The sequence below is a fragment of the Sinocyclocheilus anshuiensis genome, unplaced genomic scaffold, assembly GCF_001515605.1.
Source record: "Sinocyclocheilus anshuiensis isolate Anshui unplaced genomic scaffold, SAMN03320099.WGS_v1.1 scaffold544, whole genome shotgun sequence".
Classification (NCBI taxonomy): domain Eukaryota; kingdom Metazoa; phylum Chordata; class Actinopteri; order Cypriniformes; family Cyprinidae; genus Sinocyclocheilus; species Sinocyclocheilus anshuiensis.
This window is the reverse complement of record NW_015555763.1, coordinates 1,850,200-1,873,170: the sequence shown is the minus strand read 5'-3', so window position 1 is coordinate 1,873,170 and position 22,971 is coordinate 1,850,200. Positions and strand designations below refer to the sequence as shown.

Below are 22,971 nucleotides of genomic sequence, written 5' to 3'. Positions count from 1 at the left end.
CTACCAGGATCAGGAAACAGTCCTCCATAAAATGCACTGGACACAACTGAATATTTGGGGTGAACTGTTCGGGAACAGTGCTGTAAATACAACTTAACCACTGATTTCTAGTCGTGTCCTCTTTTGGAAGGCCAAACAAAGTAGTTTAGCTTTCACAACGAAACACACGGCGGGCTTGAGTGAGAAGAGGCGGGTGGGCTTGAGTTACGCCTTCTTTCTTTGCGTGAACATTTGGGCGGCATTATGTGCCGTTCCCACATCGTGACGTAGAAATGTGGGGGCGTGTTAGAACGAGTCGTTTTAGGTAGGCGTGGTTGACTCTTAACTTTTATAAAGAATATCTCTTTGGATTTGAGACTTTAGTCTTTGCAACTTTACAGATCTTCTTTATGCACCAAGAGCTTGTAACACTCCAAAGAGAAAGGAAAAATTGAAATCGCATCATATGACCCCTTTAAAAGATGCCAAAATTAAGGTTACAGTGAGGCAGCTACAAAGGAAATAAATGGAGGCAATTTTTGAAGTATTTAGAAGCATAAATGTGAAGGTTATAATTTTATAAAAAACACTTGCATTAAATCTTCTGTTAAAACTTGTGTATTTTTAGAGTTGCAGCATTATGTTGTCATGGCAACAAAGTTGTAAAAGTGCTGTTGTTTGAGCTTAACTTGTACTGAACCCAGAAAATCCCTTGAAGTGAACCCAAAGATTGAAGATTTTTTTTTATTGAGTTTAAATCAAGACAAAAGCCAATTTCATGGGTAAATCTGATAGGAAGTATAATTTACCGAACCTCACTGTTACCCAATCTGCATAATGCACTTATTCCTCCTGTTTTCATGAGGCCTGAACACATTTTAAAATGAATGCATTTGCACATGCAGGTGAAATTCATTCTAACTGCGTTCCATTCATCGCATTTACATTTCTGTAATGATTTTACCTGCTTTGCTCTTGTGCTATAGCTAAATTTAGGCGTTGAATAGTCTTCACTAGGAGACTCTCCATGTAGGCAGGATAATACAGCCATAATATTTCCTGACAGATAAATAAGGCGTCCCAACATAAATTCCCATAGAGCTGTCTGCACACTAAATTGAATAAAGATCTTTTGAATGCACTAGGGGAGTATGATTCAAACATTTATTATCTGTTTGACTGAACAAAATATCTTTCAAGCTTTTGAAGCATTGAAATAATATTTCAGAAATCAAAGTATTACCTATTTATTTTGGCAGATTATACCCACACATTATGCCTGGGATCATCAGTCTTGCTGACAGAATGACTTCTGTTTCTACAGGCTTTGGAAACGTCTCTCCACACACAGAAGGAGGCAGGATCGTTTGCATTATCTATGCCCTCCTGGGGATCCCACTCTTTGGGTTCCTATTGGCTGGAGTGGGCGATCAGCTGGGAACCATATTTGGCAAAGGAATCGCCAAAGTGGAAAAGATGTTTGTGGTGAGTGTTTCATTAAATTTAGCTTAAATCATTTAGCAAAACTAGCGAAATTAGGATATTCATCATTAATGCATTTTATAATCTACAATTTTAATCCATGTACAATATTTTACCTATAAAATATCAGAAATTTTGGAATAAATTAAAAACATTTTCAGTTATTTTTAACATGTTAATCTGAACAGTATAAATAGCTATTCAAGATAAAACAATAGATTAGATCAGTTCTGTGAAATGTTTATACAAATGTTATGTGAATTTACCACTATGGCAAGTCAAAAGATTACATCTAAAACAATATTAGTATATCATTCATTTAGAAAAACAGTCTGTGCTCCTCAAATCCCTTTAATCAGAAATGTACTATATTGTCTCCTCTCAATAAATCTCCTGCGGCTCTAAAATAATGATTGTTTTGCAGAAAGGCTTGGTTCTGTGGTGCCGTCACATTTGATGATTCAATGTAATTACTTAAGTGCCTCTGGCGGCCATCTTGTTTACACTTGATGCAGATACACACTTTTATTCTCTGCTGAGCTTTTGTGTTTTTGCGCCGGAACAATTCTGCGTGTGCGATGAAGAACACATTACAGTGTTTTTCAATGCAGTCAATGCAGCATAGTGAATTATTTATTGCTGGTGCACTTGTTCTTTTGTATAACACATAGTAAACAATTCTTGAAGGCTAAAAGGAAAAATACATAATTTTCAGGGCAAGTGTTTATTTCTCAAACTCTACTAAACTGAGTGCAGCTTTCTGTCCTGTGTTGACACATTTCTACATTTTATGGCCTTTAGTTACATAATGAATGATCATTTATGCTAATGGTTGGTTGCAGCATTTGATTGGACAAAACTCTGTGTAGTGCAGCATGAGTCATCAGTTTTCTTTGTCCATTTTGTATGATCTATATTTCCTGTTCCTATTTTTTAAATGTTTATATCTGCTAAAAATGTTTTTTTTTTTTTTTAGCATTTTGGAGTACACTACCATATAGGGTTTCTCAAAGCTAAAACACAATGATTAAAGCCCATAAAACTCTCACTTTTATTTCATAGGGTATTTAAACTAGTTATAGGCTAATACTTAAGCCAGGCGGATTATTCATCAGTGTATTTGGGTATTTTCGGGCAATTGGGAAATAACTTAATAATAATAATAGTAATACTTTTATTAAGCATGGACACATTCAGTTGATCATTGTGAAAGTAAACACATTTCTAATGATTCAAAAGGTTTCTGTTTCAAATAAATACTGTTTTTTGAACTTTCTTTTCATCAAATTATCCTAAAAAAAGTATCACAAAAATATTAAGCAGCACAACTCTGACACTGAAAATAAGCACCAAATCAGAGCAAGTATTAGAATTGTTTGTGATAATTTGATACAGTCATCTTTGCCATCACAGGAATAAATTACATTTTAAAATGTGTCAAAAAAAAAAAACATTCTCATCACATCATTCTCCACAATATTGCTGTATTTTTTCAAATAAATGCAGCCCTGGTGAACATAAGAGATTTAATAAAATCTTACCAGCCCCATACTCTTGAACAGTAATGTCGTTCTGTTTTCTGTATTTCTCATGTGTGAGTCTATACTAGATGTCAGACGTTGTATAAGAGTGAATGTTTTCAGACAGTGTCTGGTCGAGTATTTTGGATGTCTGTCAACAGTGATTATAATGAGCTTAAGCCAGCATTCTTACCTCCCTTCTCCCCTGTTTTTCCTCTCAGAAATGGAACGTGAGCCAAACTAAAATCCGTGTGACATCCACGGTCCTGTTCATCCTGTTTGGGTGCCTGCTGTTTGTGGCCCTTCCCGCCCTCATCTTCCAGCACATTGAAGGCTGGAGCACTCTGGAGTCCATCTACTTTGTTGTCATCACTTTAACCACTATTGGATTTGGAGACTTTGTGGCAGGTGAATGAAGTCACTACTTTGTTCCTTCAGTTTCAATTTCAAGGTCTTGTGTTCATTTTTGAAAGCGAATAAATGCCCAGAAAAACAACACGAACATGAAGTAGTCAAGTTTAGTCATGAGTTCAGTGGGTTGATATGGGTTCATTTATCTCATTCAGGAGGCTCTGAGATTGAGTATTTGGACTATTATAAGCCCATTGTGTGGTTCTGGATCCTGGTGGGTCTTGCCTACTTCGCTGCAGTTCTCAGTATGATTGGAGACTGGCTTCGGGTCATCTCCAAGAAGACCAAAGAGGAGGTATGTGCTTGCTGATATGCTTTAAGGCAATACTGGGGAAATGGTTCCCTCTCAATACATGATTGTGTGTGTGACTGTGAATTGAATTAGTGAACCACAGGATGTTGACCTAGAAAATAAATTGGAAAAGGAATGTACTGGATTGCACTTCAAAGACATTCAACACAATCACACAACAGGGGAGTTTTATTTGTCCAGCCTAAAAAAATGGTTGTGTTTAGAACTAACACATAAAAAAAAAAAAACAGAAATCTGATCATTTGAAGTTTAGGCCTATTAAATGTTAAAACTGATTATATATTTAACCAATTTATCCTCAGAAATCACGCAAAAGCTCAAATTTATTTTGCACTTGGTTAGAAAAGAAATGAAGTGGTATCTTACATCCCTAAAGCTGACATCATGCCATTTGCCTCCATTTGGAAAAGTTTGGAGTGAATTTAATATTTTAAATATAATCAAATCTTTAAGAAAAAGTGATTAATTAAATCACTTTAAAAGTGATTATGGGGAAGTCGTGGCCTAATGGTTAGAGAGTCGGACTCGTAACCCAAAGGTTGTGGGTTCGAGTCTCGTACCGGCAGGGATTGTAGGTGGGGGGAGTCTCCCACCTTCAATACCACGACTGAAGTGCCCTTGAGCAAGGCACCGAACCCCCAACTGCTCCCCGGGCGCCGCAGCAAAAAATGGCTGTTCACGGTGTGTGTGTGTTCAGTGCTGTGTGTGTGCACTTTGGATGGGATAAATGCAGAGCACTAATTCCGAGTATGGGTCACCATACTTGGCCACATGTCACTTCACTTTCACTTAATAATATATATTTTATTCAATATAATTTTATACTTTTATAAATACTTTTATCATTTTAGAAATAATACAAACTTAATACTTTATATATATCAAGGTTGCATTCAAAATCAATCAAATAGCGACAGTATAATGTTATAAAAATTTATATTCAAAACAAATACTGTTGTTTTGAACATTCTATTCATCAAAGAATCCTGGAAAAAAAAAGTATCAGTTTGTACAAAAAAAATTAAGCCGCACTTTTTTCAACTTTGATAATAAAAATAAATACCAAATAAATGCAGTCTTGGTGAGCAAAAGTCTTACCAACCCCCAAATTTTGTAATTTATAGTGATTTGTTATACAATTTAAAAACTGCACTTACGGCCGTTATATTAATTTCCTGAATTTCATTTCCATTTTGATTCTATATGGAATGAAATCTCAGATTTAAATTTGGATAACAATTCTGCATTCTGTCTGCAACCTAAATTCAAATTGAAGAATTAAATGTGGAAATTTAGGGCATTCCCAACTCAGACATAAATGCACCTTTTTCTGTACATATGAATGTTTGCCAAGAAGTTACATCACAACGTTTTCCATCACAACTGTACCCCAACAAAATACTGAGCTGTATTTCTAAACGATATAAAAGAGGTATTTGACTTTTATTGCTTATTTTTGATTTCTATAAAGTTTATGTAGCAGCACCATTGTAAATGAATTATGAGGTCTGTATAAAATGTTCCAGGTCATGTCAGAGTTCATTATATGTTATTGTGGCTTTGTTTGCTATGTAGTTCACAGTGTGTAAAGTTCCAGTGTGCCGGGAGCCAATCACTGCTAAGCGCTGTGTTTAGCTTTCATTTACTCCAGTGTATGAAGTGAATAGGCTTCAGCTTGGAGAATTATGTGCTTGATTTAGCTGGAATAGAAGCTTTGCTCTGTCTGAAACACATAATGAGACATTTTCTCCAGACCTCTTGTGCTTTTTTGATGAGAACATAAAAGTGCAATTTTCTGACATTCTATTCCAGTATCACAAAAGTATAATTACTTTAATGTTTAGGAGTTGTGATTTGTCCCTTATAAGAACATGCAAGGAAAGTCTTTCACAAAAAAAGGAGAATGTAGGCCTCAGTATGAAGCAGCAGAATACTGTAAATCTGAACCTGAAAATGTCTTACACTGAAGTCCATTATCACATCTCAACAGAAATAGAGGAGAAGGAAGTGCAGTGCAGGATTAATGTTAATGAAAGGTCTGAATGACCCAGTTCTGCTACCTGATTCTCATCCATAATACATCACCTTTCAGGGTCTCTTAAATGCTGTAAAGGTGCTGTGTAGTACACGCTCATATTTTCTTCTACATCAGGAATAATCTTCTCAAATGAGAACTTTTCAAGAGTCCTGTAGAGAGCCAACTTACCATCTAATGACCTCATTAGAGAGGAAAGCAGAGGTTCCTTGTTTACATTTATCTGATATTCTTATTAGTTTTACTCATTTATTAGTTGTTTTTTTCTTATTGCAACTACTGTTTTGAGAGGCATTGTTTCATAGTCCACCCATGCAAGTCGTCTTGATATTGTCAAGGCTCATATAGTGAACTATTTCTTCCTGAATAAATTACAGTGCTAGTTGGTAGTAGTGCATCAGGAAAATTTCAAGCACACAGCTGAGAACATTAAAGAGTTTTACAATGTATAATTTCTGTACGTTTTAGAGGTTTGGTAGGTAGGAATGAACACTACTGATTCTAAAATTGGAGTGCATTAGCAGATAGATGATTACACTGTACTGTACAAAGAGTGTATTATTCATCTAGGATGCTTTAAATTGATCTAAAATACTGTAAATGACATATATAATGTTACAAACGGCTTTTTCTATTTTTAGGGGCAGGTTAGGGTTAGGATTAAAAATGCTGTATTTATTCAAACTCTCATTTCAGCAAAAAAAAAAAATTATAATAATAAAATACAGCTTGGCAGCTTATGCATTCAAACCGTTTATAAACATATTCAGCTGGTTTCATCTCAGCGATTCCCATAGTTCAGCGCTTCCAAAACATGTTTGTGTTATGTGGCCATTTCTAAACAAACATTTGACTTGAAAGTGTACAGCGACCTGCTAACACAAATGTACTAAATACTTCAGTTACTGAAAAAGACACAGTACTGCTGTTTCCACCCTTTGTTAGGCAGAACAATCATTTTCAAGTATGATAATAATAATAATAATAAAGGGGTCTTGAGTACTAAATGAGCACATTAGAATGATTTCTTAGGGATTATATAACAGGTTTCCTTGCAGATTCTCTTGACTGGACTAATGGCTGGAACCATCACAGCTATATCATTTAGTTTAAAATATCATGAAAATAGTAAACAGTTGTTTTAAACAGTAATAATACTTTGTAAAATCACAGTTTTGTTTTATTTTGATTTATTCAACATCTGTCTGTCTAAACAACAATGTAAACAGTATACTATATATTACAATAAATGCACAAAAATTGGAAAGAATAAACACAAACACTATGACAGTTTACACAATATGCCAAACTATTGTACATGCATTTTGTGAACACCAGTAAAAGCCAGAGACAGTTAAAAAAGGAATAAGACACACTTAAAGGCACAATATGTAATGTTCGCCACTAGAGGGCGCGTATTCAAAATAAACACAGAAACAAAGGCATAGTTTGATGATGCCGTGACGGAGTGTGGAATCATGGGAGTTGTCGTCTTCATCCCCACAGCCGATGCAATCCGACGGGACTCGGGCAGAAATCATGTTCATGGATGAGCTATTGATTTATTAACGTAGTAGAATGAAGCAGGTGAGGCTGAAAGCCGGCGAAGCGAAACGAGGCCGCTGAACGAGCGTGACACGGCTCGAAAGCAGCGGAGCTTTTATGATGCCACAGTCGACCGCTTCCACTCCTTCCGGTCGTGCGAATGTGGGGGTTTTGCCACTAGAGGGCGCGTATTCAAAACAAACAAAGAAACAAAGGCGTAGTTTGATGATGCCGTGACTGAGTGAGGAATCATGGGAGTTGTCGTCTTCATCCCCACAGCCGATGCAATCCGACGGGACTCGGGCAGAAATCATGTTCATGGATGAGCTATTGATTTATTAACGTAGTAGAATGAAGCAGGTGAGGCTGAAAGCCGGCGAAGCGAAACGAGGCCGCTGAACGTGCGTGACACGGCTCGAAAGCAGCGGAGCTTTTATGATGCCACAGTCGACCGCTTCCACTCCTTCCGGTCGTGCGAATGTGGGGGAAAAAAAGCTGTTTTATGAAACTAGATACATTTGAAAGTTCTGTTATAATGCTACTCTGTGCGGTCATTTGGGATAATGTAAGTAAGTACACAAGTAAGAAAAATATATAACACTGTTCTAGTGGTTTTTGGATATTTTAATAAAAAAATCTTACATATTGTGCCTTTAAGTTGCACATGATAAGCCCAATAATAGCTATGGATTGGGATGAGGGGGTCCTAAAGATCCATAGCATCTCTGCACATGGTGGATGAACTGTACAGTCTTATAGCAGTAGGCCTGAATTACTTTCTATAACACTCCCAGTTGCATTGAGGCTGAATCAGCCCACATGCTTCTCATTCCCTCGAGCTGAAACATTTTCACAGAAAACAGATTTTTGAAGTTCTGATTTGCACCTCTTAAATGCTTCTAAACACATGTGACACTTGACGGCGTTTGGTCCCACTGAACATTCCTTCTGTTCCAGGTGGGAGAGTTCCGCGCTCACGCTGCAGAATGGACAGCTAATGTGTCCGCGGAATTTAAAGAGACACGCCGCCGCCTGAGCGTGGACATTTACGACAAGTTTCAGCGGGCAGCGTACATCAAGCGCAAGCTGTCATCAGAGCTAGGCCAAAATCCAGGTCAAGACATGATGCCGTGCAAGAGGACCCTGTCTGTAAACTTCACAGATGAACTTGAGAAAGAAGGTCTCCCAACCTTGACCAAAAATGGCAGCCTGTACCTGAACGGTCTAACTCCGGACTGTCTTGATCACGGCGAGATATCCATCATTGAACATCTCAAATAAAGCTCAAACTTCTCCTGCACATGCTATAACCGAACAGGAAGATACATTTGTGTCTACAACTATGTTTGTTCACAAAGCTTTATCAGAAGCGTTCATATCTTTCCTGGATGTGTACTGATGTACTAGAATTGGTGAGAGGGTGACTTTATGCCTTGTGCCAGTCAAATGAATCTGTTTATACATTTCGTAGGAATTAAGATGTTTGATAAAGTCTGTATTCTTGAGCAAAACAAGACAGCTGCTTTTATTATCCAGTGAATCATATTTGTGCCTTAAAATCGCCAGGAATAGACTTCCCAGAAGCTGCTACACTGATACTGAGAAATGTATTGTTGTTGTTTTTTTGAGAATGAACCACCAATCTTATCCAAACACTGGCAAACCTAATTGGTTTTTGGATGCGTATCCCAAACCCAGCATGTGTGAGTGTCTGTTCAAAAACTATTACAGGGTATCAGGCAAGAATGGCTGAGCGTTTATGATATTGACAGAGCTGTGACTGGTGCTTCACCAGTTTAGTTTATATCTTGTATTAGCACATTCGATTTATTTTTTTTTTAAATCCACATACACATTCTGTTTAAATGCAGCTGTGACCGAAAAGGCATGAAACAGTGTTGGAGTGGAAGCATCTCAGCTTGTTTCATTGCATAATTTTAGATGTGATGTGCATAGCATGATTCTGTAAGCAAATGAAAGTTTTTTGATAGAATTGGTCATAATTGGAAATATGATCAATACACAATCATTAATCTTTCATTGACTGCTGAATAAATAAAGTTGTGTATTAATGCAATTTATAAACATATTTCTAGCATAAATCTTGTAACATTGTATGGCAGTTATATTTGCCTTAACCTGCACATGGTTTAAAGCGATAGCTCAACCAAAAATTACTTTCTGGCATCATTAACTCAACATTATGTTGTTCCAAACCAGTGTTATAATAGTTAACTAAAACTGAAACTAAAACTAAAACCATTAAAAACATTTTAAATTCTTGAAATAAAATAAATGTTAACTGAAATAAAATAAAATAATATACATCTATATATATATATATATATATAGTTAACTTATTTTAACTATTTGACAGGCAGCATGTCACTTTAATTTAGTTTAATAGCATTTACTAAAATAATTAAAACTAAAACTGAAATAAAAATGAATAAAAAAAAAACATTTTTGATCAGGGAACACATTCACTATTAACTAAGAGTTTTCCCTCAATAAACTCCTAATTTGCTGCTTATTGATAGTAAGTAAGGTAGTTGTTTGTAGTGGTTATGTTTAGGTAATGGGTAGAGTTAAGGGACCTAGAATATGGTCATGTAGAATAAGGCTTTAATATGTGCTTTATAAGTACTAATAAACAGCCAATATGCTAGTAATATGCATGCTAATAAGCAACTTGCTATAGTTAGAATAGTGTTCCCTAATATAACATGCTGCCAAAACTACTGAAAATGACAAAAACACAAAAAAATAAGTAATCGTTAAAATTAAAATGGAAAATATAAAAATAAAAACTATAATAGTATCTCAATGATTCTAACATAACTAACGTTACATGACTTTCTTCAGTGTAACACAACAAATCGTTCTTTAGATCTGGATTTTTTCAGTGAATTGTTTTAAGATTTAGTCACGAAAGTCTTATGGTTTAGAATGGCATTAGTGTGAATAAATGATGACAGAATTTTACTTTTAGATGAACTTTTCCTTTAAATTCACATACTTTAAAGCCAAATGTCACTTGATGACTGTGGAAGCTGATGAACAGAAGAATGGCCAAAGATAAGTGTTTTATCACCGCTTGAGATAAAGCTATGACTTTTCAGACTGTTCAGTTACAATTTATTTTGTCATAAGCAACTATTTTGTCAAATGTTTTTAATAATAGCATATATTTGCCATTAAGTGATGCTCTGAGGACTAAATGTACAGGAGGAATGACCATGAATGTTCTGTCTAAAGCATGTAGGTTTTGTGTCAATGCTAAGTGGATAATATACAATAATAATAGAGCCCAGACAAATAGCCTGCATATGACAACCCTCAGCAGACTGACAGAGAAAACAAAATCATCAGGTGCATAAAACCTTTAGCTTTCTTTTTCTTTAATTGAAAAAGCTTTATTTTTGACACGTAAACTGAAACATTGCCTGTAGCATCTCCTCGTAGTGTATTATTAGGTTTACAATGATAAGTATGAATGGAAAGATTTTCAACACCAGCTAAACATCCAGTTCATTACACTTTTTCAATGTTGAAATGCGGTTTATTCAAACAAGATATATGCATTTCATTGTGATGATAATTTCTGGTTTAAGAATATTGAGAAACTGGAAAATCAAAAATATTTTTCACAATTTTCTTGCCTAGATTTTAACGCATTTGATTTGTCAGCTGATTGTCAGAGGAGCAGTGCCATACTTACTGTAATAACAGTATGTTCATCTTGCCTTTGCTGTCTTCACCACTTAAGATAACGTTTCTTGAAAACTGCTAAAAGTCTTGATGTTACACTTGGATTGTTGTTGTTATGCTAATATCTTTGTATTTTTCAGCAGCATTTTTATGAGCATTTCCTGAGCATTGTGGTGTTTCTACAGTTTTACATCTCGGTGCTTTGCCTTTAAATAAGCAGAATAAACAAACCATATTATTATTCTTCAGGTGATTGAGGGTGTTTTTCCAAATCACTGTCTAGTAAAATTGGCACTTTTAGAAAATTATTTTGTTCCTGAATTGAAGACCTTTAGATCAGGTATTTGTGGGAAACTGGACTGGATCGGGTCCTTGTGGGAAAGAGCAATGCTAGCGTAAACAAGTGGCACACATACTCACTCACAGATCCTGATCTCGGTCGCTGATACAGTCGGAAGCTGATGGTAAATCTTGCCGTCATCAAGAACCAATCAGGACTCTGCACTTCAAGCATGAGCAGATATTATGTAAGCATGTCTGAGCGTCCAAAGAATACAAGAGCCACAGTGTGAAAGAACATTTCCACTCATTAAATCCTCCTGCTATGCCACTAGTTTGATCAGAGGACATCCTGAAAAAAAAACACCAGACTTTATATCTGTAAACACACAACCTGTGTGAACTTGAACAACTCCAACTTTCAACACATCCGAGACTTACTGATCTTATCTGTCTATCTATCTATCTATCTATCTATCCATCCGTCCGTCTGTCCATCCGTCTGTTTTTTTTCTCATTTATAATTTAGATGCATGCAAAGAACTAAATGTCATAATATTTAATAAACACTGACTGAAAAAGCTGGTAAAATTAAAACTGTCTCAACAGGCAATTTGCTCCCAATATTATTATATTATTTTATAACATATAAAATAGTCTTTATTTCATGTGTAAATACAGAAATTGATGCATGTTTTAACAAAACAAATAATCTGTTCATATCAGTGTGATTTACATTCCTTTTTGGCACTGGAAGGAAAGGGATGCATGTAGATGAATTGCTGGCTTTCTACACAACGTTGTTCTCTCTACCTTCTACCTTTTGTTAACCGGTCTGTTCTGCTGCTATTGTACTGTTCTATTTTTAACTGTTACCATGGTGCATTTGCTGACAAAAAAAATGTAGCAGTCTTGGGTCATGAGGGCGGGAAGAACTTTTATTTGTATTTACAAGACTTGATTAAGCTGTAGGCAGCCCCACAAAACAACAATTCAAGATCCAATTAACACAACATTTTTTTAACCCATCACAGAAATGATATTACATTCCAGTTGAGCATTGATTCCCTGGCCAAACCTCTGAGCCTGCACTCTGCACACTGCAAAAAGCCTCGAGTCTGAAGTGTGGATATTTCCATGCAGCAGCAGTGGGACACCTCCGAGGGGTTCTCTTGTGCCCAGGTCTTTGATGTTACTGCAGAACAATCAATGCGGAACTACATTCATGTATCCACACACATGAAGATGAACAGACAAGGAAAGACAAGACACCCCCCACAAAGCAGATCTATCACCAAGACATTTGTACTGCTGTTGCTCCGAAGAGCCACGTGAACCGCATGTATTACTATCTATGTGTGCCTGGGCTACCACGCCGACCGGCTTAACAATAAGGGCCTAGGACTATGTAAGCCTTGGCTACCACGCCGACCGGTTTAACAATAGTGGCCTACGACTATGTGTGCCTGGGCTACCACGCTGACTGGCTTAACTCTAATTAGACGCACACTATTCGCGCTTTTCCACTTCATGGTTCGGCATGGTATGGCTCGGTACGGTTCACTTTTGGGGGGTTTTCCACTGGGTACAGTACCTGGTACTTTTTTTAGTACCACCTCGGTTGAGGTTCCAAGTGAACCGTACCATTACCAAAACGTGACATGTAAACTCTGCTGATCACTGATTGGCCGGAGAGAATCGCCACTACCTGCGTCACTAAACTTGCGCCACAAACTGTTTTGAACGAGCGCACCTTTTTTAACAACCAAAAAATGGCTGTTTCGTTGTCTGTTGAGGAAGTACAGACGTTCCTCCGTTGATAGCAGAGGAGCGGATCCAGCGAGAGCTTGATGGGGCGACGCGGAATGAAAAAGTTTTTCAGGAGTCGCGGCAGTAGCAGCGGCGCAACTATAACGACGTGAATAATCCCGCCCACTCTAAAGTGATACTAAACTGCAGTGGACACGCAAACCGAGCCAAGTCGTACCAAGCAGTGGAAAAGCGCCATATGTGTAATGTTAATCAACAAAATTGATTTACGTTGCAATCCGATAGATATGACCCCAGCATCCACCTGAGCAAATATCATAATTTAGTCATTTAATATCTGCTGTTACTTTCTACACTTCATCAGTCCCAGCGGCAGCATAACAGCTCGTTAATTCGTGTTCGTGCAATGATGAGATGGACAAAGTTAGCCGATGCATGTCATTTTACTCTCTCGTGTAGATAAGTTATCAGAGTTACAGTGCACAGTTCACTCGGAACTGCAACAACCATAGCGATAACTCTTAATTCCCTTCTCCCGCAACACTATCGTTGAAATGACTGTGATAAGCACGTGCTTCTGACGCTGCGTGCAACTGAAATCAACCATACACTCATCACGATGAAAACATCGACCTTAGAAATAACGAACGTGAACATTGAGATTACGCCAATATATATGGAGAACCTCAGTTGAAATGCATACACAAGAATGCTTATTTCATTTAACCTGTTTTCATATTCGTTACTATTAACGTGTCCTCAGAGCGAATACAAGCTCCAGCTGTATAAACACAGATGCTAAATGCTGCTGCATACAATGCAAACTGCTAACATGACACTTAGTTTAACTTGTTTACGGTTGCTCATTTTGTATTCAATTAGGCAGACCACGCAAATATACACAGCGATATGGATTAAAAGAGCATTCACTTATCTTAGATGTTGATTTAGGATGCTCTGAAGTGCGCTGCAAACTGCTACAGCAAACAAAAACCAGGTATTTGAATATTGAGCAGTAAGCTCATTGGCTATGATACAGGAGAGAACCAATCAGCTGCCATGTGACAATGATGTCGCCAGGTCAGATTGAGCTAGACCTATCGGACTTCGCCATCTAGAGTTTCATGCCAGAACTCTTTTTTTTATACTCTTTCTATACTCTTTTTTTTCTGCTTTTTGATATTCCCCTGATATTTTCAATATCAGACTTCATAGCTTTCAACTTGATAAATGCTATTAATAGTCACCTTTTTTCCCATTAACTACTGATTTCATATCATCTGCCCTTTAAACTTTGACATCAGCAACATTATAACCTAATAAAATTCAGAAACCCTTTACACACACAGTTTTGATTGATAAAACACACACAAAAAATCAAATATTAATTTTTTCCTCTTCTATTCATGAGCGGTTCTCTTAATGAGAGCCCTGAGAATGCTGAGTTACAGCAGCTCCCACTAGAACCCCGTTGATTGTTCGGTTCTCAAGGGAGCTGAGCGGCCCATTGAGGCAGACAGCCTGTACAGTGGCTTCCCATGATGCAGCAGACCTCCACTGTCAGTTAATCCAGAGTCTGAGTGACAGCCAGGCGACACACTTCTTCACATACTGTAAACACACACAGCTCCCTTTCCCAAAAGGTGATGTCTGATGAGAAAGCAAAACATTCACACACTGCTTTCATGCAAACAGTGGAAAGCCACTGTGATAATAGATCTGCTACCGAAACATAAAATACAAAACTACTTATTTTTTCCTTTTATATAACAATCTTTTTCTTCTTCTTTGTCTTGTTATTGTTGTTGTTGATAACTGGTCTGTTATTATAAAAAAAAATTATATTTAGTTTATCTTAATTATTATTTAAAAAATAAATAAATATTATTATTTAATTCTATTTAATACATTACTTTTTTATTTTATATATATTTACTTATTTGCTGATTTCAAAATGTAATATATTTTTAACAAAATAATATAAAAAATATATTTTTCTTTTTCTTTTTAAATAACACTATTATTGTTGTAGTAGTTGTTTTGTTTTGATTATAAATATTAATATTTTGTTAGTATTATTGTTGTTGTTTTTGTTTATTTAAATTATTATTTAAAGATATTTAATAGAATTATTTAATACAATTTTATTTATTTATTCTTTTTTTATTTATCTTTTGCTGATTTAAAAACATTGGAAAATTCTGGAAGCTAAAAAATAGAGTTTAAATAAGCATAATTACCAGTTTAGTGTTGGTTTGGTGCTGATTAAGGAGCATAGCCATCATGTTTACCAGAAACATATTAGCTGGTTAAGCTAGTTGACAAGGTATTAATCTTTCAGGTGAGGCTGGTTGACTGAGAAAATCTAAGCTAATCATCTCTAATCATCTACACATTCATCAACGTGACTAGAATAACAGCCGCCTTCCTGTCTATAGGAACTTCCTGTTTATTAATTATACTGTTATGAAACATTTTTTTAATGTGCAATCATTGTGCTTTCAGTTTGTGTCTATTCAGCAGGATGACTACATAAAAAAAAAGATCCTGAATGTAACCCAGCTGACCTCAAATAACATTGTGAAATGACTGGGAGAAGAAATGTCTGTCCCAGTCCAGCAGCACTTTCTGACAGGGTTCTGTTTGTGCTGCTCAACCCACTGATGCTGCAGAGACAGTGGGATCGGAGACAGAAAAGAAAAGAGCAGCTCATGCATAGTGTACTGAAGGGCTGTTCACACCAGTCAGAACAGTGAGAATATGCTCATCATCTTTATCATGCTCTACTTATCATTGGCACTAATTTCCATTTTTTGCTGACAGAAACCAGAAGGGCATTAGTGCTCCTATCTGGCTCCACACAGGATTTTTAAAACATATCTGCATACCTTATTGTGGTCATTCATTTAGTATCACATTGCATTGCATAATATTTTCATTTATATGATTTGTATGAATTCTGATTGGCTGGAAGGTGTGCATTAAAATTGTGTAATGCACAGGTCACAGTTGGTTTAGTCATGGTTCTATATTAATGTGCTGCATTCATTGAAGCGTGCACACACACACACACACACACACACACATATACATAATACTACATACAGTATGTGTATATGTATATATATATATATATCACATTTGTTAATACTTTGGTATTTTTATTTGGTGGGATTTTAATAGTGTAAAGTAGACTCATGTTTTCCCTGTCTGTAGTACTGGTTTCCTGCATAGATTGATCATTCACATGGCATTTATAGCTCAGGTGAGTGGCTCAAAATAATCTGGCAGCAGCACTGAGTCCCTGTGAATAAAGATGATTTCCCATCACACACTTCTCTGGGGTCCTGCGCCATCCATGCAAGTGTCATTGAGATGAGAATGAGAATGCTAACAGATAGTTTTAGGTACAGACCTCCTTGTCTGACTTTCAGTTAATTAATCATTCCTTGCAACTGTTTAATTTGTCATTGATTGTCACACTATTTCAGTTTTATTCTTAGGCCAATCACATCTCAGTAGGTATGCTACTGACTTTTTTCACTGATTATTTTATTTTATGTTCAGGAAATATCTTGATTTATACCCATTCTGCCCACTACAAGTGGATTGAATTGAAGTAAATATTAAATTACAATTAACTCTACAGTGCAATTTTGCTGAATTAGGCTTTACGAAAACAAGTATTTTATTTTTCATCTCAACGGTGAGATTTTTTTAAATGTGCAAACATTTTCAAAATTAATGTTCATATAATGTGCGATCATTGATAGCACGAGGTGTGCTATGCAGGTGTATAGCATAAATAGATTCCTGGAAATACTCCATCTGCTTTGACCTTTGACCCTATGATTTACTAACAACAGCTATAATATCAGTTTACTCGGGTGTGGTTAAACAAACTGAATTTAACCATAAGGAAAAGCTTGGTTCCTATAGCACTGGATTAGAAGGATTAGCATAAAATTGTTCATAATGTTTGTGAAAACACAATAGCATTTTGGCTGAACTCTCTATCTGGCAGTGAGGCAGAACAGATGATACCGAAAGCAATACATGAAACAGGCACAACTGTTAGGAAATCGAACATCAACCACACACAACACACACTTGTGAGATTTACAAATGGCTAAGAAAAAAGCTGTTCAATTTATTATCATGAACGTAAATAACTATTTTATCAAACCTGTGAAAAAACAACCTCATCAAGATATTTGCATTATCATTAGATTCTTAGCAATTTATAAATATTTGCTACCATGAAAATGCTAACGAAACATTTGTGTACCGTTGGGTGCAGTACAAACGATGGCTTTACCTCCATGTGTTTCTGACAGCACACACCTCCCAATGACCTCTGTCCTGTGATCAATCATCAGCTGGACACAGATGATATACAAGTAGAAATATTCAGTCAACATTAGATTTACCTACAGTATGACTGACTGCTGGCAAGGCAGGTATTGATTTTCTACCATAAACTAAGCATTAGTGCACTTTGAGTTGATCAACAACAAGTGAATCAATTATATCACCAACTCTGAGTGGGTGCATCTCAGTGTTGATGCGATTTAAAGGTTCTTTATGGACCCATTTAGACAAAAAGGTTCTTCTGTGGCATCGTGAAGCACCTTTATTTTTAAGAATGTAGATAGATAGATAGATGGGTCCACCTGAGGAGTACAACATGTGTTATTTGGGCTTTATTATTTTGCTACTGTGTCTTTATAACTCACTATGTGAAAATCTTTCAACAAAGCGAAAACTGGCTTTCATTGGAATACTTTGTCGTAGCCTTTAAAAGGGAAGCAACGCCATCATGTGGCAAACCCGTGTAAAACAAAGCCTCATTTACAGTAAACCTATAAATTTTAATCTTTTTACAGTCATTTATTATTAATTAATTCTTAATTAACTTAATTATTAAATCAACTTATTATTATTATTATGCATTGGTGAATGGGTTTCACAAAGACGGTATTATTCCGTTATAGTTGCGTGCCACCTTGTGGCCAAATTGTGCAAAACCATTGATTTTTACAGTAATATAAAGCAGGAATGGGTATATCAGCAGCAAGACTGTATGAAACGTTTGTGCATTACACACTTCTAAATGCAAAAACAATAAAGACCTTTCCTGCTGACGTCCTGTGTTCTCTTGTTCTCCAAATTCTAGTATAAGAAATAGCTCTTACTTACATTGGTCACTTACTAACAGGATTTCCTCAGTAACGGATAAGATATTGTCCATAAGAGGCGGTGCATGCGGAGGAATTGCATGTTGTAAATGCAGTGTCAGCGACTCTACGTGGCGATAATGGAAGCCGGTGGAAAGCGGAGTGTGGAGAGCACGAGGAGGAGCTGATTTTAATCGGCAAACGACACGTCCACGGAATCCAAGTGTAGCCTGTCACTGATGCAAACATACGGGGCTGTACTGCTCTCGTCAGCCGGGGTGGGTCTCATCATGGAGCGACCGCTAACCGCCGCTGCGAGAGGTACAGGCACGTTTCACTTCTAGCTTTTCTATTACATCCTTACTGTTTGCCTTGGTGCTCATTAAATCATACTAGCATCCATTAGTACAGTGCACATACAAAAAGAAAATAAGAACAGGCTTCATTGGTCAACTGTCAGACTCCTCATTTCCGAAAGAAAATAATAATTTTGGTGTTTGATTCAAACAGTATATTTCGTTGCTGTATCATTCTTGAGTGATCGATTTGCCTCTCTAATGATTCATGAATCGTTCGACTGTGGTGACAGGTGTGCCAAAGCGATCCAGTGGAGCAGTTAATATGATCGCAACACGGATTCTGTTCTTGCTCATCCTCCCTTCACTGAGTCTGTGTGCTCCACAAATTCAGCGAACGCGCAGGTAGGCCGCATTAACGCTATACTCTGCTGTACTGTACTCTACTGCACTATGACTGTAAATATATTATAGTATCGGTGTCCCCTGTGGGCTTTTACAGATAAATGTAAACATATTTATAGAGGATGTACTGGATGGTGAGATATCCAAGATAGCCTATTGTGAGGTGCAGTAAATGGTACCATTTGCTCATTTAGATGTAAAAAAATAAAAAAAGTAGAATATGTGAAATGCATCTGATGTAAATTTTTTACTTAAGTATTGTTTTACATTTATTTAATTATTACTACTACTTTTACTACTATCTCTTGGAAAATGTGAAATGCTAAATCAATAAAGTGAAATGCTATATCAAATATTCTATGTGTGTTTTGACAATTTAGTTGAGTAATTTAAGTAACTGAATAATGACAGACAAATCAAATAGAATGCAATTGACTGAATCCACATCGAACGTTTTTTTAATTTTTTTATTCACAATTGGCTTACAGGCTAGATTTATTAAATACTTGACTTGAAAAAATATTTAAGTTAATTATTGTGGATTATATTATATTAATTCAACTAACTAAATGAATTAATGTATATTCAATTTAGATTATGCATATTAGATTTAGATTAGGCTATATTCAATCTGAACAATTGTATATGTGTACATATCTCAGAATTGTACATCTGTAATTAACATCTTGAACTGTATAGCTGTAAATAACATAACTGTACATTCATAAATCTATCTATATATATATATGTGTGTGTGTGTGTGTGTGTGTGTGTGTGTGTGTTCTGATTCTGATTTACCATAATGGATGAAGTATTTTGATTAGGATAGATAGATATAATAGTAAAATATGAAAAAATCAGTATCTTGGCATTGATATGGCCTGAAACATTTACACATTGTTCACAGATTTGTTTCTAAATGTGAAATAAATGGCCCATTTTTCTTCTGATCGTTGTTTTCCAGTGATGACATTGTTGTACCAGACCTTGCAAATCCTTTTGGGTCCAGCGAAGACAACCGCAGGTTAATTTTTTTGACTACATCTCACTGAGTCTTGCTTTACTATCTTCAAACCCACCTGATCAAATAAGGTAGTACAGTTGCCCCAAGGTTCAAAGTTCGATGTCACATCAGAGATAATGCTGAGATTTCCACAGCTGACACACTGTCATGCTGAAGAAGCCATAGCTAGAAAAGGTGCCAAAACAAAATGTTGTTGTGCCTTCCAACTTATTTAAAATGACTTAACAAGTCCTAACAAAAGACATTATACAGTTGTGCATGTTTAACACAATGGTGCCAGAATTTATCTTTAAAGTGTAAATGTTAAAATGTTTCAAGTTAGGAAATTACTGTATGAATTCAGATCCTTGCTATTTTCCTCTATAAAAAGTGTAATGATATTAAGCGAAACTAAAGTGGCCTATTATCTTTGATTCTGTATGACAGGCTCTTGCAAAGCTACATCAAGAGCAGCCTGAAGGAAGGACAGACCAGTCCAGAGCTGAACACAAGGGAGCAAGGTTAACATAGTTCATTATTAACATGGCCTCTCAGTAAACTGCTTTTATTTCCACTACTTCTGTGTGCTTTTCCATTTTGCATACAATTTCATTTTCAATCATTTCAGTGCTATTTTGAAAATGTTCATAGATAATCTGCTGTGTATTTAAGAAAAGAAATCTATGAACATCAGTACAGAGTCTTCTCAGGTTTTTATAAGCTTCTTATTGTATGATTTGTTCTCTTCTTGTCACAGAGATATTCTTCCTTTTCTCCTTGTATGACTATGACAGAAGTGGGCAGATGGATGGCCTTGAACTGATGCAACTACTGACAGATTTCCTGACTTATCATGAAATGATGCCAAAGTCAGCAGATTATGTGAGTGCTGCTTAGTTTTGTCACTACATTCAAAGTAAAAAGCCCTTGAATTCTCTTATGACTTGAACTCATTTACATTTTACAGTCAAACTGAAATTTATTCAGACCCCTTCAACATTTCACACATTATCTCAGTTTATTCGATATAGTTTATAAAATGGTAATAAAATATGACAGTTAAACTGTGTCAGAACAAATTCATCTTGATAATGTCAGATAACGCTTAAGCACAACATGGTCTGGTCAAAGTGTCTGAATAATTTTTGGTCCCAAATTATTATCAATTTTACTGGTAGTCCACTGTATGAAGAATTTTTGGGTATAATACGTATGTCATAGTTTACTTTATTTTGCTATCCTCACTTTCATAAATAAGCTATAGTGTCCTGCACCCACTTGTAAAAAAAAATATCAAAAATTATATATGGTGTCTGAATAATTTTTGGTTTGACTGTAGGTTGTATCTTTGGTGGATTATCTGCTACAAACTCATGATCTGAACCAGGATGGACTGCTGGTTCCTTCAGAGCTGTTATCATCCACCATAAACCATCGGCAAGAAAACAACATTGCTCCCCCTGATCCACCTGCTGAGGAGGCCTTAAATCAGGGACAAACACATACAGATTCAAGGGATGGAGTTTCTGAATCTCACCAACAAGATGCAGAGGTCAACCAAGTGTCTGAACATGAAAATGAGACACAAGACTCAGCTAAAGAAGAAAACATGGAGGCTGAGAGTCACAAGCAGATACCTGAAAAGGTTGAAGAACAGCAGGACCGACTGCAGCCTCCAGAAGAGCAGGAGTTGCAAGATGATCATCAGGAACAGAAGAACATACCAGTACATCAAGGGCAACCAGAGATATAATGCCAATTTAAGCATGAAGTGCAACTTTAGAGACTTGTACAAATCAGCCACACTTTTGAAACCCACTTACCTGCTGCATATACTGTACTGTATGACTGACGCATAATTTAAATCTGGACATACCAAAAGTTATGAAAGTACAAGAGCATGTGTGTATGTTAGCATTGTGGTACGCAACAAGTTATTGTGAATCCTCTGAACTGAGTAATGGAACCCAAACACATAATCATCTGAATATGTAACGCTCTGTTCAAACTATGCAAACCCAGCTTGGATTTACTGAGTGTTTATTGCAGGAATCTAGTCACAGCCAACTAAGGAACCATTGTTAGAGTTTTGTACCCAACTCGGTAACACTTTATAATAACTTTCATTAATAAATCATTAACAAACATTATATAATATTTAACTAATCATTACTTAATATATATTCACATATCTAGAAATATGAGAAAATGTGCTTGTCATTGTTAACTAATGAACTTATTAAACATTACCAAATGATTAACAGATCATTATTTAATGTAAATTGAAATGCTTACAAATGTCATTAAACTTTCAATTCATATGATCATGGATTTGTTTTTTTAATCTTCAAATGATCTTGACAGATGGTTTACAATGATTTAAAGCTTGATTAATAAATCATTAACAAACATTATATAATGCTTAACGGATCATTAGTTAATGTTTACAAATGTCATTAAACTTTCAATGCATTTTTAAAAATCTACAAATGATTTTTACAGAAATTATACAATATTTACAAGCTTATTTATTAATGTACTTTTGAATGCTTACAAATGTAGTTTAACTTCTGTTCACATATTAGCTAATGCTCAGTTTTACATTTACAAATGTGAAAATATAGCTTATAGGCACTTCACAAACTATTCATGTTAAATATTCATCATCTCATAATCACAGTCTGTAAAGGTCATATATTTGGTCTTTGTTGTGTTGACTTCTATTTGCACATCTTAAATCATTTGTTAATTTGTTAAGGTTTTTGCAGTACCAAATCTAAAGTGGAAACTATTCATCAATTGTAAACGTTTATAAACATTTACTAATCATTAGTACCTTTATGAGCAGTCATTTTGATGGCAAAATTGCCCCAAATGACCGGAATTCACCCTATTTTCACAGCTTTACAAATCATTTATTAATCATTTGTTCCATTTACAAATGTGAAAATATAGCTTATAGGCACTTCACAAACTATTCATGTTAAATATTCATCATCTCATAATCACAGTCTGTAAAGGTCATATATTTGGTCTTTGTTGTGT

At 35.9% G+C, this 22,971-nt stretch overlaps 2 protein-coding genes across 4 annotated transcripts in view; both read left to right on the top strand.

The window, feature by feature from the left end:
* LOC107674044 (potassium channel subfamily K member 2-like) overlaps positions 1 to 9,249 on the top strand; it is a 20,496-nt gene extending 11,247 nt beyond the window's left edge. Inside the window, exons 4-7 of the mRNA XM_016467904.1 lie at positions 1,304 to 1,464; positions 3,203 to 3,389; positions 3,548 to 3,687; positions 8,243 to 9,249. Of these exons, the coding sequence (XP_016323390.1) occupies positions 1,304 to 1,464; positions 3,203 to 3,389; positions 3,548 to 3,687; positions 8,243 to 8,566 (812 nt within the window). The 3' untranslated portion in view covers positions 8,567 to 9,249. The remainder of the gene's footprint in view (positions 1 to 1,303; positions 1,465 to 3,202; positions 3,390 to 3,547; positions 3,688 to 8,242) is intronic.
* An 8,963-nt stretch (positions 9,250 to 18,212) lies between these two features.
* LOC107674041 (cell growth regulator with EF hand domain protein 1-like) lies at positions 18,213 to 22,071 on the top strand. Of its 3 annotated transcripts, none has more exons than XM_016467902.1 (6): positions 18,213 to 18,549; positions 18,812 to 18,923; positions 19,888 to 19,947; positions 20,374 to 20,447; positions 20,684 to 20,808; positions 21,314 to 22,071. In XM_016467902.1, exons 1-6 carry the CDS (start codon positions 18,462 to 18,464, stop codon positions 21,677 to 21,679), a joined length of 825 nt encoding a protein of 274 aa, XP_016323388.1. In that variant the 5' UTR covers positions 18,213 to 18,461; the 3' UTR covers positions 21,680 to 22,071. The 3 variants fall into 3 exon arrangements, with proteins under 3 accessions (XP_016323388.1, XP_016323386.1, XP_016323387.1); XM_016467900.1 differs by having other exon boundaries at positions 18,218 to 18,549; positions 21,266 to 22,070; XM_016467901.1 differs by having other exon boundaries at positions 18,256 to 18,543; positions 21,266 to 22,069.
* The last annotated feature ends 900 nt before the right edge of the window (positions 22,072 to 22,971 follow it).